General features: G+C 49.3%; 7 protein-coding genes across 7 annotated transcripts; 1 reads left to right on the top strand and 6 right to left on the bottom strand.

The window, feature by feature from the left end:
• Positions 1-603: 603 nt before the first annotated feature.
• LTR64_004534 (uncharacterized protein) lies at positions 604-2,413 on the bottom strand (the record flags this gene model as incomplete). The annotated part of the gene is made up of 3 exons (XM_064898879.1): positions 604-1,851; positions 1,902-2,267; positions 2,318-2,413. The coding sequence occupies 3 exons, from the start codon at positions 2,411-2,413 to the stop codon at positions 604-606; spliced, it is 1,710 nt and encodes a 569-aa protein (XP_064754836.1).
• A 310-nt stretch (positions 2,414-2,723) lies between these two features.
• On the bottom strand, positions 2,724-4,856 carry LTR64_004533 (uncharacterized protein; the record flags this gene model as incomplete). The annotated part of the gene is made up of 1 exon (XM_064898878.1): positions 2,724-4,856. One exon carries the CDS (start codon positions 4,854-4,856, stop codon positions 2,724-2,726), a length of 2,133 nt encoding a protein of 710 aa, XP_064754835.1.
• Positions 4,857-5,832: 976 nt separating this feature from the next.
• LTR64_004532 (uncharacterized protein) lies at positions 5,833-7,278 on the top strand (the record flags this gene model as incomplete). Its single annotated transcript, XM_064898877.1, has 1 exon — positions 5,833-7,278. The coding sequence occupies one exon, from the start codon at positions 5,833-5,835 to the stop codon at positions 7,276-7,278; it is 1,446 nt and encodes a 481-aa protein (XP_064754834.1).
• A 676-nt stretch (positions 7,279-7,954) lies between these two features.
• Positions 7,955-10,158, bottom strand: GLC3 (alpha-1,4-glucan branching enzyme; the record flags this gene model as incomplete). The annotated part of the gene is made up of 3 exons (XM_064898876.1): positions 7,955-7,981; positions 8,037-10,033; positions 10,083-10,158. 3 exons carry the CDS (start codon positions 10,156-10,158, stop codon positions 7,955-7,957), a joined length of 2,100 nt encoding a protein of 699 aa, XP_064754833.1.
• Positions 10,159-10,960: 802 nt separating this feature from the next.
• On the bottom strand, positions 10,961-11,529 carry LTR64_004530 (uncharacterized protein; the record flags this gene model as incomplete). The annotated part of the gene is made up of 2 exons (XM_064898875.1): positions 10,961-11,440; positions 11,497-11,529. The coding sequence occupies 2 exons, from the start codon at positions 11,527-11,529 to the stop codon at positions 10,961-10,963; spliced, it is 513 nt and encodes a 170-aa protein (XP_064754832.1).
• A 505-nt stretch (positions 11,530-12,034) lies between these two features.
• Positions 12,035-13,792, bottom strand: MCX1 (ATP-binding protein; the record flags this gene model as incomplete). The annotated part of the gene is made up of 1 exon (XM_064898874.1): positions 12,035-13,792. The coding sequence occupies one exon, from the start codon at positions 13,790-13,792 to the stop codon at positions 12,035-12,037; it is 1,758 nt and encodes a 585-aa protein (XP_064754831.1).
• A 502-nt stretch (positions 13,793-14,294) lies between these two features.
• Positions 14,295-15,372, bottom strand: LTR64_004528 (uncharacterized protein; the record flags this gene model as incomplete). Its single annotated transcript, XM_064898873.1, has 2 exons — positions 14,295-15,016; positions 15,066-15,372. The coding sequence occupies 2 exons, from the start codon at positions 15,370-15,372 to the stop codon at positions 14,295-14,297; spliced, it is 1,029 nt and encodes a 342-aa protein (XP_064754830.1).
• Between the last annotated feature and the right edge of the window lie 569 nt (positions 15,373-15,941).

Raw genomic sequence — 15,941 nt, 5'->3', positions numbered from 1 at the left:
TACTACTGTACTAGTTTAAAGACAGGTGACGACGACAAGAAGCAGGCACGAAGCTCCGTGACGAGACAGTTGCCTTTGTGTATATATGTGTTCTCTCTATGCTGAGACGATCGAAATTGAGTCGTGAACTTCTTGCACAAGAGAATTGTTAGTTTCTTCTAGTATGGAATAGTGGTCATTGAACACAAATGTTGTTACGTACATTTTGTCAGCGGTATCCAATTTCCTTCTCTGGGAAATGATCACAACTCCTCGGCTGTATCTACGTACCAGTACATGTTACCGAATCGTTTACAGGCCTTTGACTGGACCCATGTCGTATTTCATGGCCAACTCTGCCTATATGACAGGCATTAGGGTGTCGGATTCCAACGAAATATCATCTTTCGAGAGCAACAACCTGATTCGATGCTGATGATCATGCCGTGTTTGTCAGCCATTGTAACTCGGCTCAGCCAGAAATTAGACCAATGAACGAAAGTAAGATGACTACTAAGGGTATACCTCCAACAACAACTCCGACTGCAGTAGACAAAAACCAAGACTATGATTGACCACTTCCCTAGATTCTCCTCTACACACATACCCACGCTTCAAATCCCATCACTCAACCTCCCACCCCTCAATTCCCACCCCCCATACCCTCCCCGCCTCAACAACCCACTCCCTGCCCACAAGACACTTCCACTGCTCCTCCAAAAGATCCTCAACCGCAACCTTCCCCCTCTCATCCGCCCTAACCACAAGTCTCAACCTCTCCAACTCCGCAAGTTCAGCGTACACACGGTCCGCGATTCCCTTTCCCATCTTGATTCCGTCGGGGTGGATGGCGCGGAGGATCGCAATGGCGCGTTCGAGGATAAAAGGGCGGGCGATATTGGATGTTTTTTCGAAGATAGCGCGCATGGAGCGGTCGGCGCGTTCTTTTTTGGGGGTGCTGGTTGTTGGGAGGGCGAGGCCGAGGTCTTTGGTTGAGGTTTTGCGCTTTTTGCTTGGGGTGGTGTTGAAGGTATCGTTGTCGTTGTCGTCGCCACCGTCGGGAGCTGAGGCGTTCTTCTTGGAGGGCGATTTGGTTGGTGTTTTGGTGATTCCGCCTGCGCGGGAGCGGGCGAGGTACTTCTTTTTGCGACGATTAGTGGATGAGGCGTTGGAGAGACGGGAGAAGAGGACTATATCGTGCTTTGGGTGGGTGTGGGAGGCTAAGTAGGCGGAGAGGAGGAGCAGAGTGGAGAAGAATTTGAGGAGTGGTGGGCCTTGTGGTGTGTGGTGTTCTGCAGCAGATAGCTGTACTGGTTTGAAGGGTGATTTTGATGTCGTAGATGTACCGGACTCAGGCTGTGTAGTTAATCTCTCATCCTGCTCCGCCTTATGCAATACGAGCTCTTCGAAAGTACTCGGCAGGCTCGAGACGGAGATTAGTTTTTCTTGTAACGACTCCTCACCTTCGTTCTGGAAGAGTATTCGATTCCTGCTTAGAAGTCGGGCAAAGTCCCAGTTGTTATTTGTGCTTCTTCCAGTGGGCGTCTCGCCAGATACTAGGGGCCAGATAAAGCGTGGCCAAAGCCTTTCGATTGTCTGTCTGTACTTGACGATCGAGTTCGTAGTCGGTGCTATCAACGTATCAAATACAACCGTTGCGAATTGGTTGTAGATACTATGTAACCTTTCTTGCTTTATGCTTGGAGCATACTCTGGAAGAGGATCTGGTAGAAGCCGTGGAGGATCCCGGAGCAGAAGTTTTATAGCTTCGCTGCGCCTTAAAGGAGGAAAGTATAGGTAAGGTATTCCAGCCTTGTGTAGTGCGAGTGGTTGCGGCGCGCTTGAGGTGAGGATGATGGATAAGCAGGGTATCTGTGGCCTGTTAGTATTTCGCTTCTTCCTCGTGAGAAAGGCAAGCTCACTGAGTCGCACAATCGCGCAAGAGCAGGAAATAAGGTAGCTGTTGCACCTCGCTGCTGATCCGCGCATGCCAGAATGACCACCAATTTCTCTTCCCTTGGCTGCAGTAACTTTTTCAAGTTCCCAAAGAGGGCGTTAATACTGTCGAGACGATCATATCTGGCCTCCTCCAGGGCGCCTTCAGAGTCCAATGATTTCACACATCGTGAAAAGATCTTGCTGAGCAGGTGTCGCTGGGACAGACACTCCCTGCAATTGACCACCACATAGTGGATGTTCCGGCTGGTTAGCGCATGTTGAATGGTTTCGAGTTTCGCTACGTCTTCTGGTCCATATGCGACGAGTACATCAGGGCTCGGAAAACCATCCTGTGAATGGTCAGTGGGAGGTTCAAGGATGTTTGGCAGAGTCGCAGTACAGAATAGAACAGCGAAAGTTGCAGAAGTTGCGTCTGGCGGAATATGATTTGTTGCTGTATGGAATTGACTAACTCGTCTGGTAGACTTGCTATCATCTTATCCTATTCTCGGTGTCAACTCTGTCTGTAATTGTGCACACCTTACCTCGGGTCGAGGTACGGCAGGGGGAGGAACACGAAACTATCACGCCAAAACGCGTGAATACTGTGGAACGCGTCGTGTCGTCCCATGCGAGGCAACATCAAGCGCTACCAATATTTTGCGAGATTAAGTATTCTTCATTCGTATCACAGCAAAGGGACATCGTTTGTCTCGTGGAAAATCGACATGCTCAACTGATTAAATCAAAAAGTCTTCATCCGTATGACCGACTAGCAGATCAAATGATGACTCTTCCAACGAAGCCTACTTCTTCATGGCACTCCGAAGTCTACTTCCAGTATCAGCCTCGTTGATATTCCTCTTCAATGGGTTGACTAGCGTTGCCTTGCTCGAACGTAGTTCCATCTCTTCCTTGTCAGGACTGGCCGGCATGTTCTTTTGTGTGTCTATGTCCTCTTTGCCATGCTTCTTGCTTGGCGAAGACTCTTCGTCAAAGATCTTCACATCTTCTTTCGCAGCGAAAGCAACGCGTCCTTTCCCTGGAACCACGCTCACTTTATCTGCGCCCTGCTTGGTGGGGCTGCTCACTATTCGAGGATCGATATCAGCGAATCTGAATCCACTCTTGTCTCGGCCAAGTGTTGATGCTATGCTAGGGCTGACCAGACTCTCTTCTAGCTCCTTCTCGAACAGCTTCCGTTTGGTATTTGCTGGTTTGTACGAGAAGTCATCGTAGCTCTCTATGCTCGGTGATAGCGAAGTCGGAGGAAGTGTAGAGGCTTTTTCGACGATCTGGTCCTCTTCGCCATTGTCCATTTTCACAACGATCTCGTCATCGTTTGCCCTGTCTTCAACTGTTGTCTCTATTGTGGAATGGACCAACTCGCGCTTGTCTTCATCAGCATGACTTTCCATGTTGCCCAGTATCTCCTGAGGCCTAAGGTCCACGACAGTTTGTTCCCTCTTAGGTTCTGGCAGCACAGGTCGCCATTTCTTGACCTTGTGTACAGAACGAATGTGCTTCTCGAACGATTTCTTGACGCTGTACCTGCCACGGACGTTTTTGCCAGGATTTTGGTGCTCAGGATTGTGGCATTTGTCACAATACCAGTAATATCCCTCGATCTTCTCTGGCACTGGGTCTACTTGAGGGTTGAACCAGGCAGCGAACGCATCAGCTTCCGAATATGGAATGATCCAGTCTTCCCCTGCGATATGGACGTACTTTGTGTAGTCGGGACGTGGGAGGATCGGTATGCTCGATGGCATTTGGTTCGCTTCCGTGTCTAACGACGGTATAGATGGCTTGGACGACTGGACATCGGTTGTGGCGGCCTCTTCTTTTATCGACTCATTTTCTGTCGACAGCTTCTTACTGCTCGTTGCCTGATTGTGACCTTGCGGAGCCATTGTCGCGTGAGCAAGCTCTTCTTCGTCCTGGTCGATCGTGTTTGTACCATCTTTTATGCCCTCAACGTGCTTTGATGGAAGGTTGAGTTGTTCTGCAACCTTCTCAAGTGTATTGTGTGGTTGGTTGTCTATGTTGTCTTTGTTGGGATCGAATAACAACTTGTCGATCACGTAGAAGCTCGTTCTTGGAGTGCGACTAGGCGTGGGTGTACCTTGTGCAGACGACAGTTCTTCAAATGACCTGAAAGGTGATGAATTGGATTTATGAGGTGCAGATGGCATAACAGCTGTTGGTAATATCTTTGTGGGCGACGACGGTACGGTAAATGTTGTGTCGAAAGTAATGTTGGAAGTTGGCGAAAACCGAAAGTTGTTATCGAAGTCTGATTGTCGACTGTCACTGCTGCCAGGCAGGAAGTGGCCGCTGCTAGTGACAGTATCTGGCACTTTCGGCAGGCGAGAGTGAAAGTCCTTGCGCATCACATTTTGTGAACCACTTCCGGTCGATCCTTTTGGCTGGCCAGGTGCACTTCCTGCTTGAACACTCGCAGTAGTTGAGATGGAATGATGTTGATAGTTAGCCATGACATCGGTTTCGGCCGTTTGGAACAAGTTTGGATCAAGCATGGCCGTAGTTCCAACTGTGCTACTGATGGAAGTGAAAGCGCTGAATTTGACTTCTCTCGAGTGAGGTAAATTTGGTATCATATTCCTGTAGATCGCTCTATCGTCTTCTGGGAGAAAAACATACTCCCAAGCTATTGTTCCAAGCACAGTCGGTGTGACCATATATGAGGGCCAGTGCTGCATGAGCCATGCTGTGACGACAGTGAAATCAAAGCCATAGGGGCCATTCCAGGTCTGGTCGACTGCAAGTAGATGCAGGATAAGCTGATGCTGCCACCCCGGAAAAGCTTCTCCATGAGGAGATTTCCAGATGTAGTTGCTGGGCTGAATCTGTGGACGATTGGTAGCACGATCTGGCATGTTGCCGAAGTGGTTGGACCGGATGTTGTTGAGTGCCATAATGGGCGCAATTTATTGCTTCCAGAAGTCTTCAATTCGATGCTCTTTCGCTCTGCACTCCAACAAATTGGGTTAGTATTTGGTTTCTGTGTGCAAGCAAGCCAGGCAATCAAGGCATAGTCGTCTAAGCTGCCATGCGGCGCAGCGCTCAGTGCGAGCATGTGAAGCCATAAGTGAATTAAACGTAGTATGTCAACAGTGCACACTTGCACTTGCATTCATCTTGTGTGGCGTGCCTGCTTTGTCAGGCACGGTTTGCTAGATCTACCAGAGACAAGGAACAAAAATGGCTGATGCATGTTTCCTGCTTGCCGGATTTCTGGCGTGACTGGATGGCCAGGTGGTAGATGGATGGTAGACCGCTCTCAATTCGACCTTACGAGTGAGGGTCAATATTCTGTCCTCCGTTTGCATCACTCCGCGGTAAGCTCAAAGTCACGGCATGTGGAACGCGAATTGTGCGAAAGAGAGAAGCTGAGACGAGGACGTGCCTGCCCTCAATAGCGAGCTCGCCGTCTTTAGCAAGCGCTCGCTCCCTCCAGCCTGGTAGCAGCTCGAAGTGCAGTGCAGAGCTCGTCTTGCCTGAAAGGTTGCAAACGATTGCCACAACGCGGCGGCCTCACACAAGTGATTGCACGCTTGATCGAACAACAAGGCTGTGCTTAGCTCGTATCGTCTCGTCTTAAAATGGCTGTGACTTCTCTCCACGCAACCAATGAACACTTTCACTTATCACTGAACAATGAGCCAGCGACGACTTAGCTTGGGCCTATCCTGTACTGATCGTTTCTTCTGTGGATCTTTTCGTCACATCCCACTTCGAAGTCGATAACTCCTCCGCTGTTTCCGCGGTCTTCATCCAATTTCCTACCCTTCTCACACAGTCTCTAAACTGTGGTCGCTCCAGCTTCGAAACTCCGTCTTCGTAAGATCGACTCGGAACAAATATCTCAAAAAAGTGAACTCGTTCTGCAAGATGGTCTGGCTAATACCCTATCAATTCGTGGAGGTGCACCCACACCTACCAAGCAGCGAGGGCACAAGAGCTGACAACCAACCGTTCAGAAAGGAAAGCACTGCCGCAAGCTCTTGTGCACATAGCGAGGCCACGACTGGCACTCACGTGTCAGAGCAGCTATCCGAGTACCTGGGGCCAGTCATTCAAGAGTCTGCGCACAAAGATACGAAACTTCAAGAGGTGGAACGAACTTCAGAAGTGATTATCTCCGCCACGGACCCCATCGAAGATCGTGATTGTCGCAATAAACGTTCCCGATTCGCTACTGCGAAGACTCGGCCTCCCTGCCATCTTCATCCGACAGGTACTCTGAAGTATCAATGGCACGATGCCTATGAGCACCTACTCCTGAGCACAGGCAATAGAGTGAAAACATACGTCGTTCTGCTTGGCTATGAAAGCCGCACGAAATACATCCTAATGGCCAAGTTTGTGACAGAATACTTTGACAATAACCGTGACATTTTCCTGGAAGCAGACTTCAATGAGCCCGAGGGACAAGCGGCGTTCGGACGCATTCGAACAGCATTGATAGACTATGTGGCGAAGGAGCGAGGAGAGCCTTTGTGGAATATGCAGGAGGATGGAACCTATGTCGCTTTAGCATTGGAAGTGTTCATTCGAGACTCTCACCACACTTGGGCCACCAGACCTGGTCAGATTCGTGAAACACCTGGCTTCATGCGATACACTGGTCGCAGAGGTGCTATCCGAAATCTCAGTGAGCCTGTCGGCGAGGAAGAGAATGAAGCTGGTGGACGTTGGGCTGAAGACGACGACTTCTCAAACATCTTCGACACGCAAACACCCCGTGTGTTCTACAACATTATCGCATCCAAGAAAGACCAGCGATATCATACGCCAGTGACCGCACCTCCTAAAGGTTCCACGCTGTTGTCTCCCATCGTCGTCGATGCTGAAGATGATGCGATGGAACTTTCAGATGCTCGAGAAACTGCGGAAGACGCTGTCCGTCCCATTCCCACCACGAGAAAGGCCGAGCGACCAACCACCTCGATCGAAGCTCTAGCAAACCCCAACTATTACAAAGCTCCACCAGGTCTCGACATGACCAACCTTCCAGCTCTTCAAGAAGCATTTTATCGTATACAATACGAGAAGCGCCAAGCAGATATGACCAATATCAGACTCAACGACTCCTTCGCCGAGCTGCAAGTCAGATGTGCCGCTGCTGAGGCATATGGAAGTCAAGCGCGAGCAGATGGTGCTGCACTTGGACTTGCGTTAGCAGAGTGGTGTAAGGTTCGAAGAAACAGCAAGGCTGCCGTGATCAATACAATGCCTGCGCAGACGAATTTGCATCGAGATGTGACTGAGCGACTGATGGAAAATCCTGAATTCACCAGAAAGTGGTTCCCTGGTTACTTCGAGGAGGCTGGATGAGGGTAATTATGGATATTGGATATCGTCGCTGCCACGATACATGACAGGCAACGTCGAGTCCGAATATACCTTGGACCTATATTCAGAGAATCGGTTTGTTCTCAGTAATGTTGAATGCTGAAGATGGAACGGAATCAATGGATGTAATAAGTGCGGGTCAATGTACTACATTTGTTGGGTGGTATGAAACAGGCAGGTCGTGTAGATAGACAGGCTCCACGAGGACTTATGAATACCCGCACGACTTGCAGCTGTTCGCTTCGAGTAGCATGTTGTACATGACATTGATGAAAGAGATTTAAACCAGAGGGAGTGTCGGTAGCAAGTCTTGAATGTGGAGGAACACGTCGGGATTAAACACGCTAAGTCGTCTATACGCTACTAGTAGCATCAGTTAGTGCTAACAACTACGACAATCAATTACTTGACAAGGTAGCACATTTAGATCAATGGTTTTCTTAAGCAAGCTCTGAGCTCATTGTGGAAGACTTAGAATTGTGACAGTATTCAGCTTGACACGCAGCTATGATGACCTCCTCCCTTTTTCCTCGCTATTTTTAGACTTTGGCCTCGACGTGATCCGCACTATGCGTGCTGCCTATACTCCGTGCCCAAAGACTGCCCGTCAGAACACCACCTTGAAAATCAACAATCAAGTTGCCAGAAAGAGTGTCGCTCAGAGCGTGCTCTCGAGGGCAAGTACCTGTAACCAAGTTAGTTCTCACTCTCACAGATTCCAGTCTCGATCTCGAACTTACCAATGCTGTCCTCGTCGGGATATAAACCTGCGTAAAATTGCTCCTGCCATTCCACTGCATATCTGTCGTGAAGAATCTCGTGTTTCTATCGTTCCTTCCGAACCCTCCAAACTCCATCCAATCTGAATCAAGTACAACTCTGTAGACACCTGCCTGCTCTACGCCGACCCGGTAATCGGTGAACGACTTCGAAGGGTGGAAGTTGAAGATCCATAGAAGACCTGCACGCTCAAAGACGAGCACTTTGTCCGATTCGTTCTTCAACGAGATGTAAGCCTGTGGGCTGTGTAGCCAGCCGTATTTTTCCTCAGTGAGTTGCATGGCACGATCGAAGTCGTTAAGGAACTTGTAGCGTAGCAGCTTGTCTTCTGTAAGGTTAAGTTGACGTCTCGCATACCAGAAAGAATTGTCGTTGCCGGCTCGTGGAAAGTCGAGCCATTCTGGATGACCAAACTCATTACCTTCGAAGTTTAGATATCCCTCGCCACCTAAGCTGTGAGTGACTAGGCGGATCATCTTGTGTAGAGCCATCGCACGTTCGATGACCGGAGTGAATTCGCTCAATGTCGACATATTCGTGTACATCTGTGCATCGGCGAGCCAGAACATGAGCGACTTGTCTCCGACCAACGCCTGATCGTGCGACTCTGCATATGCGATTGTCTTCTCGCCATGGCGACGGTTAGTTAGCGTGAACGCGATGTTGCCAAGGTCCCATTGGTCGTCGTCCTTTTCTTTCAGTAATTTGATGTACATGTCGGGTACAGCCATGGCGAGTCTGTAGTCGAAACCGACTCCTCCAAGTGAGAGTCTGACACACAGACCGGGCATACCTGAGACGTCTTCGGCAATCGTGATACACGATGGGTATAGATTGTGCAGCATCTCGTTGGCAATCATTAGGTAGACAACACCATCCTCGTCGACAGAAGGACCAAAGTACTCATGGTAGCCACCTGAGAAGCCCGTGCCGATACCGTGGTGAGTGTACAGCATAGATGTGACGCCATCGAAGCGGAACCCATCAAACTGGTACTCGTCCATCCAAAAGCGCAAATTCGATAGCAGGAAACGTAGAACTTCGTGGTGGCCATAGTTGAACGTTCTCGAGTCCCAAAGCTCGTGACGACCTTTAGCACCTTCGTGGAAGTAGAGGTGGTCACTGCCGTCGAACATGTTCAACCCATCCAGTGTATTCTTGCTTGCGTGTGAGTGCACCACATCTAGCAAGACCGTGATGCCGTTTGCATGAGCAGTATCAATCAACTCTTTCAAGTCGTCTGGAGTGCCATATCTTGAACTCGCAGCAAAGAAGGAGTTAACCTGATAGCCAAAACTGGCATAGTAGGCATGCTCCATAATCGCCATGAGCTGAATCACGTTGTATCCAAGGTATTTTATGCGTGGGATCATGGTTTGTGTAAACTCTTTGTATGTGCCCACCTTCAGCTCGGGTGTTGAAATACCCACGTGGGCTTCGTAGATTCGAACCGATTCTGGCTTCGGGGGTCGTGGATGCTTGAAGACGTAGCGTTCGCTCTTGGGAGGATTCCACAACACTGCATCATAGACAGGCGATACGTTGAGGTCTTGTGTGACTCTTGTGATCCAGACTGGCAGTCTTTCAATCCTCTCTCCTCCAGGTATTACCATCGAGATCTTGATCTTTGTGTTATGTGCTATCGCTGGTACGCCATCTCTTGCAGGCAATACGAGCTCCCAGACACCATATGCGTTCTTTGTCATAGGATGTGAATCTCGGTTCCAGCCGTTAAAGTCGCCTGTTAAGTAGGCCTGTGTTGCATTGGGTGCCCATTCTCGATACGTGATGTCGCCATTATCTGCGAAGGTGAAGCCGAACTTTTCATATCCCCTGGAGAACTTCTCAAGACCTCCCTCATGCTGGTCAAATGTGTCTATCCAACGCTTCGCTTTGGCAAATCTGCTCTTCAATGCGTCTCTGAAGTCACCCAGCCATGGGTCAAGGTCAATGATTCCTAGCAAGGGTCAGCTTCATACAACAATTACACTCATGTCCTCACTCACCTGTACCGTCTGGTACTTTCCCACCAGCAGGAGCTACGGCTATGCTGTTTGCTGACTGCTCATTCGTGGGATCCATATTGTGGTTGTGTCCTCAGGAGAATTGTTCTGTTGTTGTTGTACAAGCCTAAAAATTCTGATACGCAAATGACAGTAAAGTAAACAGGGGTGTAAATTAAGAACTTCTGATCTTTGTCAAAGGATATCAGCTGGTCCAAATATCTCTATTCTGTCCTCTCCTTCAACCCTGCATTGGGCTTGCACTAATGTTTGTGTTGAGATTATCTCGCAATGAGGACAGGCCTAGCGAAAACACCACCCACCGAGCTTCAGATCTGACGTCGTTTTGTTGATCAGGAATCGCTGTTGGGCAATTGCGGCTCTGTGTTAATACATGTGGTTTCGTTTCGATACACTACAATCTTGACCCACGATCGACAATATTAACTATTTCTTACCAGTCCCATACGAATGCGATACCAAAACGCGGGGGAGCCAAAAACTCTAGCTCACAAACAGGCAGGGTTATGCGCTCAATTCGAGCCAATGAAATACGGACCCTGATGATCAGAGCTCACGAGCATGTGAATCGGGCCGAACTCTACTGGCGAGAGAAAGAGCTCCTTGAGCTGCAGTCCATATCGCTGTATCTCGAAATACCTCACATACGAGAAGAAGATTGTGCACAAGCTTCGAGCATCAACAATCGCTGTGCCTGTTCTCGGAGTTGCACATGAAAAGGCTCCTTCAGAGACTGCTCGACTGGTCTGCAAAACGACCATTTTTATTCTCCGAAATATTTATGCGTTGTTTCTCCACCATAACTGATCGCTTCCTCCAATGTTTCGCTCCTGTTGACCTCGCAGTACTGACACAGCAGCTCAATACAAATTCCTGCTTTCTTGTTGCTTCCTAAAGTGTTCCCCCGTACGTCTAATCAGATCTCGGTCAGCAGCCTCTTCTTCAGCCCGTGTCCGTGGCCCTTCCACAGGCACAGTCGCTATATCCAATGTCGACTTCTCCTTGCTCTGCTCTTCCAGCTTGCTCAGTATGACCAGGTACAATGCTCTGAACTCAGGATCAGGCGAAAAGGCGACTGGTCTAGTCCTCGATGGAGGTCCCTTCTTGAACCAGTCCTCAAGCATACGACGCGTCCATCGAGGGTCATCCAGAATCTGCTTCAAGGCTTGTTGTGGTGTGAGTTGCTGACCTTCGTCGTCGGTCTCGCCGATCATGATACCGCCGGAGCGCAACATCTTGTCAAGCAGGATATCTGGATTCTCTTTGAGTGTTGCATTGAAGGAGTTTGGCCTGATGTGGCCGTACGATGGACGGGTGCTAGATTCTTTTGGAGTTTCAGACTGATGCTAATGTGTTAGTTGCTACTTGAAACAAGCCTGTAGCGTATTGTGCTTACCATGTTATCGATGTTGTAGAAGGATGCAGGCATGTCAGGAAATCTGATCGCGTCCGTGGCCTGAGGACGAGCTGAAACACTCTCCTGGTCTGGGTTCTAAATTGCTCCAGCAGCAGTCTTGGACCTGGGCCTTTGTGTCGATGGATCTGGTTTAGGAGAAGACATTCTGACGATAGTCCCATAAGTGACGGAGGAGAAGACATATCGATTGAACAAGGTGAATTTATGCCTGTGAAGTCTACTGGTTGTGTTTGCCTACTCATGAAATTAGCAGTAGACAATCCAAAGAACACTGCACAAGGACGCTTGCAAGTCAACACAGCGCGACTGATGACAATCGTAGCTTTTGTACACTTGTGCTGAGTCAAGCACAAGGTGTGTCAGGAAATCGCATGCCCAGCCTAAATGTGTGGTCATGCTTGTAGTGGCGTTGCACCAATTGAAGAACTATCCCGGGACACCGAGCCTTAGTATGCAATAAAAACAAAGTCATCCATTCATGTCTCATCGATCTTGCTGAAGTCGTCGAGCACTATGGCTACCCGTACCCACCACTTCCAACCGCGACAGTAGCCTTGCTTCGCCAATCTGAGAAGCTAGCAGCATCATGACCCTGCTTAGCTTTTTGCTTATCTTCCCACTCGCCCTCTTCTTGCGCTATCAGAGCGTGAAATCGTCCACCTTGGCCTCTACCTAGGTAGATAGCACCTTCTTCCCTTTTGGCCACTTTCTCAGTGACAAGCACATATTTGACGCTACTTCCTGGAGCTTCGAACATTGCGTCTCCAAGGATGGTTTCCATCTCTGTGCGGAGCGCTCGTGCTCCTGTTCCCATTGCTAGAGCGTTCGATGCGATGACATGTAAGGCAGGTGTGGTGAAGCGAAGCTCGATGTTAGATAATGAGAAGAGCGTGACGTACTGAGAGACAAGTGATGATCGAGGCTCTGTAAGGATGCGAAGGAGCATGGCATGAGTCAGTGGTGCTAGAGCGGCTGTTACTGGAACTCGCCCAACAAATTCAGGTATGAAGCCAAAAGATTGGAGGTCAGCAGGTGTTACAAGGTCAAGAGGATTAAAGTAATTCGGCTCGAGTGGAGAGCCGTCGGGATTAGTCTGTTCAGGCATAGGTGATGGTGTGAAGAAAGGTAGGTGTTTCTTGTATAGTGCTTCCTCTTCTGAACCGGGCACAATAGGGATAGGCTTGTTCGTGGTCGATTTCTGGTCACGTGAGGCCGACTGGAACAGGTTGGTGGAAGATCGTACTTGTGCTCCGAAGCCAATGCTACCTTTGGCAAGTCTGTCCATAACGTGCTTCTGCAGGCCAACAAAGGCACCACTGCAAATGAACAGGATGTTGTCTGTCCTCACATTGTAGACCTCACCTTTTGTTGGCGCAGGTGACCCAGACCCACCTAAAGGGCTATTAGTCGGATATGTCTGAGACTGACCGCCAGCACGTGGCGCGTTCTTTTCGGGTTTTGCCTGCACCTGTACTGTAGTGCCTTCTATTATCTTGAGCAAGGCTTGCTGGACACCCTCTCCCGAGACGTCCTTCCCATGGCTGACCTTAGCAGTCGCGATCTTGTCTACTTCGTCAAGACAAATAATACCTCTCTCAGCTCTTTCAACATCGTAGTTTGCTGCGGCCAGTAACCTGTGCACACAGACTTCAGCGTCTTCACCAATATAGCCTGCTTGTGTGAAAGGTGTGCAATCGGACATGGAAAAGGGAACCTCGAGGACTCTAGCCAGTGTTTTAGCCATCAGTGTCTTTCCAACGCCTGACGGTCCGAGCAGAAGGATATTCGACTTCTCAAGTGTTAAGGGTGTCGTATCCACAAGCGGTGAAGTTCCTAGCTTCGGGATATAGCCTGCGGGCGGACCTCCCATCCGTATTGTTGGTTGTTGACCAGGGAATTCGCTCTCAACTGGGTGTCTTTCACGACGTTCCCTCTGTGCGGCCAGCTCTTCCTCTTCCTCTTCGCGCCTTTGGAGCTCCTGTATGCGCTGATAGTGGTTGAAGACCGATACACTCAGTATCTTCTTTGCTCTTTCTTGCCCGACAACAAACTGGTCTAGATGCTGCTTGAGCATCTTCGGTGTAAGACGTGGCACACCATACACATGGTTGCCTCCAAGAGGCCCGCCAGTGGGCAGACCAGGCTCATAGCTGCCGGTAAAGGGCTGATTCGAGAAATCTGAGCGATGAAACCGAGCATCTGATTGCTTTCGCTGGCTCGTATGTAGACATCTTTTACTGAATGCGATATAGCTTGTTCGAAATCGCACCGACATCACCGAGTCGGCAGTTCGCCATTCGAGGGCTGGACAGAGGAGACCGAGCGTTGGCTCGGCGCGTATTCGTCGCATCAAAAATATAGCAGCATTTTAGAGGAACCGTCTTTGTACTATCAATAACGAGACAAAAAGTTTGTATGGATATCTATGCAATGGTATGACTGGTCCCAAAGGCAGCTCTCAAGCCGCGTTTGCGACAACACCAGATAAAGATATGCGGGGAAGCATAGATACGACTTTGTACGGCACTCAACATCCACCGCAAACGTAGATTGCCTTACTTTTAGGACCATTGACACGAGTAGAGTCTGCTGTTGTATATAATTGAGATGTGTGTCTCAGAGAAGTCAGCCCGAACGGGTTCCCGCAGTGCACTGGGGAAACCCCTCCGAGCAGGAACACAGCTATAGATCTGTGCACAATTTTCCTAACGCCTGCTTGCTTGCATGAGTTGAGTATAGAATCGTCGATATCGAATATAAAATCCCTTGTAGCACATCTAGTGTCTCCTTCCCCATCGGTCTTGCTTTCTTATCTCGTCCCTACAGACCTTCATCCTATATGCTAGCCCAGGAACAGGCAGAGCATCCTCTTCTCTAAGCCCACGCCAACGAGCTTTGCCCAGTAGCCAATCTGCAAGCGTCACGACTTTGCTCGTCTTGTCAAAGCCACCAGCCTCGTCAGCGTGTTCGATGGTGTGGTTCGCGATACGTCCTTCAGAGTCGAAGGAGAATACAAACAAGCCAGTGAATGTGTTCGACCCAGCATCCCCACCAAATAGAGGTCTATCGCCTCCGAGTAATGTGCTTAGACCTCTATTAATTCCTCCATTGTCGACTGCGCTAGATTCCGATGTGGCTGACTGCACTGCATGGCCTTTACCATTGCCATGCCTGCGCGGCTCTGTCCTCCATCGTACCACGAGCTTTTCCTCTCTAAGACCACCACAGTGTGCCTCAACATGCGAAGGTGCAGTAATATAGCCCGAGCGGACCATCTTCTCGCTCAGAATTTCCAGCTTCACATTGCCCACGACTGGAACACAACCCCAAGCCACGGGTGCTGTCCAAAGAGCAGCTCGGTATGGTATCTTGCCCTTTACAACTGGTAAGTGTGGATGAGTGGAGGGAAAGAGATGTAGGGTCACGTAGGGAGAGACGATCTCGGGAGGCAGTTGGGTCGTGAGAATGTTCGGTAGAAGTGGGGACAACGTTCGTAGTGCTAGATCTTGTCAGTTCCTCCTCGCAAGGCAAAGATTATTATCACATACTCTTTCCCAATTTCATCGTCCGCTCGTCAGGCGGCTTCTGGTCACCTCCAGGCGACCTTCCACCATTGATGCCATCCAAGCGGACGAATGGTCCAGCACCAAGTTCTTGTTGCGCTTGAGTCCGTGGCGTCGAGCCTGCAGGCACGGCTGCTGTAAACCAGAGTTCCGACAATGATTCTGATCGAACTTGGGCAAGAGTTCTAATGGGAAGGAGAGATAGATTCTGATCTGGTCGAGACCCGAAGATGCGTAATAGTCTCTTCCATGGTGAAAGCGCAGCAGTCGAAATTGTCGAGAGTGGTCGCATTGGCGTTACTGTCATCTAGGTGGTCTTCTCATAGTTGTTTGCGATGCGTGTAAGTCGAACCTGTGTAAGACGACATACAGTAGATGTCAGAAACCACTGGCTTGAAGGAGAGACGATTTCCACAGCTGCAATCCTTCACTACAAATATTCGGAGAAAGCTCTTACACCCGACGATCTTCACTGACGTAGTGTGGCTGGTGTATTTGTGGCACATGTTCAGGAGTGCCAGTTGCTGTCCCCCTTAGTGGCTTGAAAAGATTCGGTAGTATTGTGTAGCGGAAGCAATTCAAAGCAGCTCTACACATTTGTTTAGTTCTCAATCATTTATTCATCTGCCCTCATCAACTTCGCGGTCAGCTATAACAAATTCAGGTGCCCAAAGAGTTGATGCGAGCGCACTTGGTCTCGGCAGTCTTCTGAGCTATTCCCGCCTGTAAATTCAATGGTGTCCATGTTCACTGTGCTTTCAATACTGGCCTGGTTACTAATTCGTACTACTGTGCAAGCATTATGTTGTGACCTCGTCTTTCCTGATTGTGAGAAGCAACTCTCATGTCTATCTACAACTT

Source organism: Lithohypha guttulata (assembly GCF_036872675.1).
Source record: "Lithohypha guttulata strain CCFEE 5908 chromosome Unknown scaffold_3, whole genome shotgun sequence".
NCBI lineage: Eukaryota > Fungi > Ascomycota > Eurotiomycetes > Chaetothyriales > Trichomeriaceae > Lithohypha > Lithohypha guttulata.
Note: the sequence above shows the minus strand (reverse complement) of the source record. Positions and strands in the feature narration are given on the sequence as shown.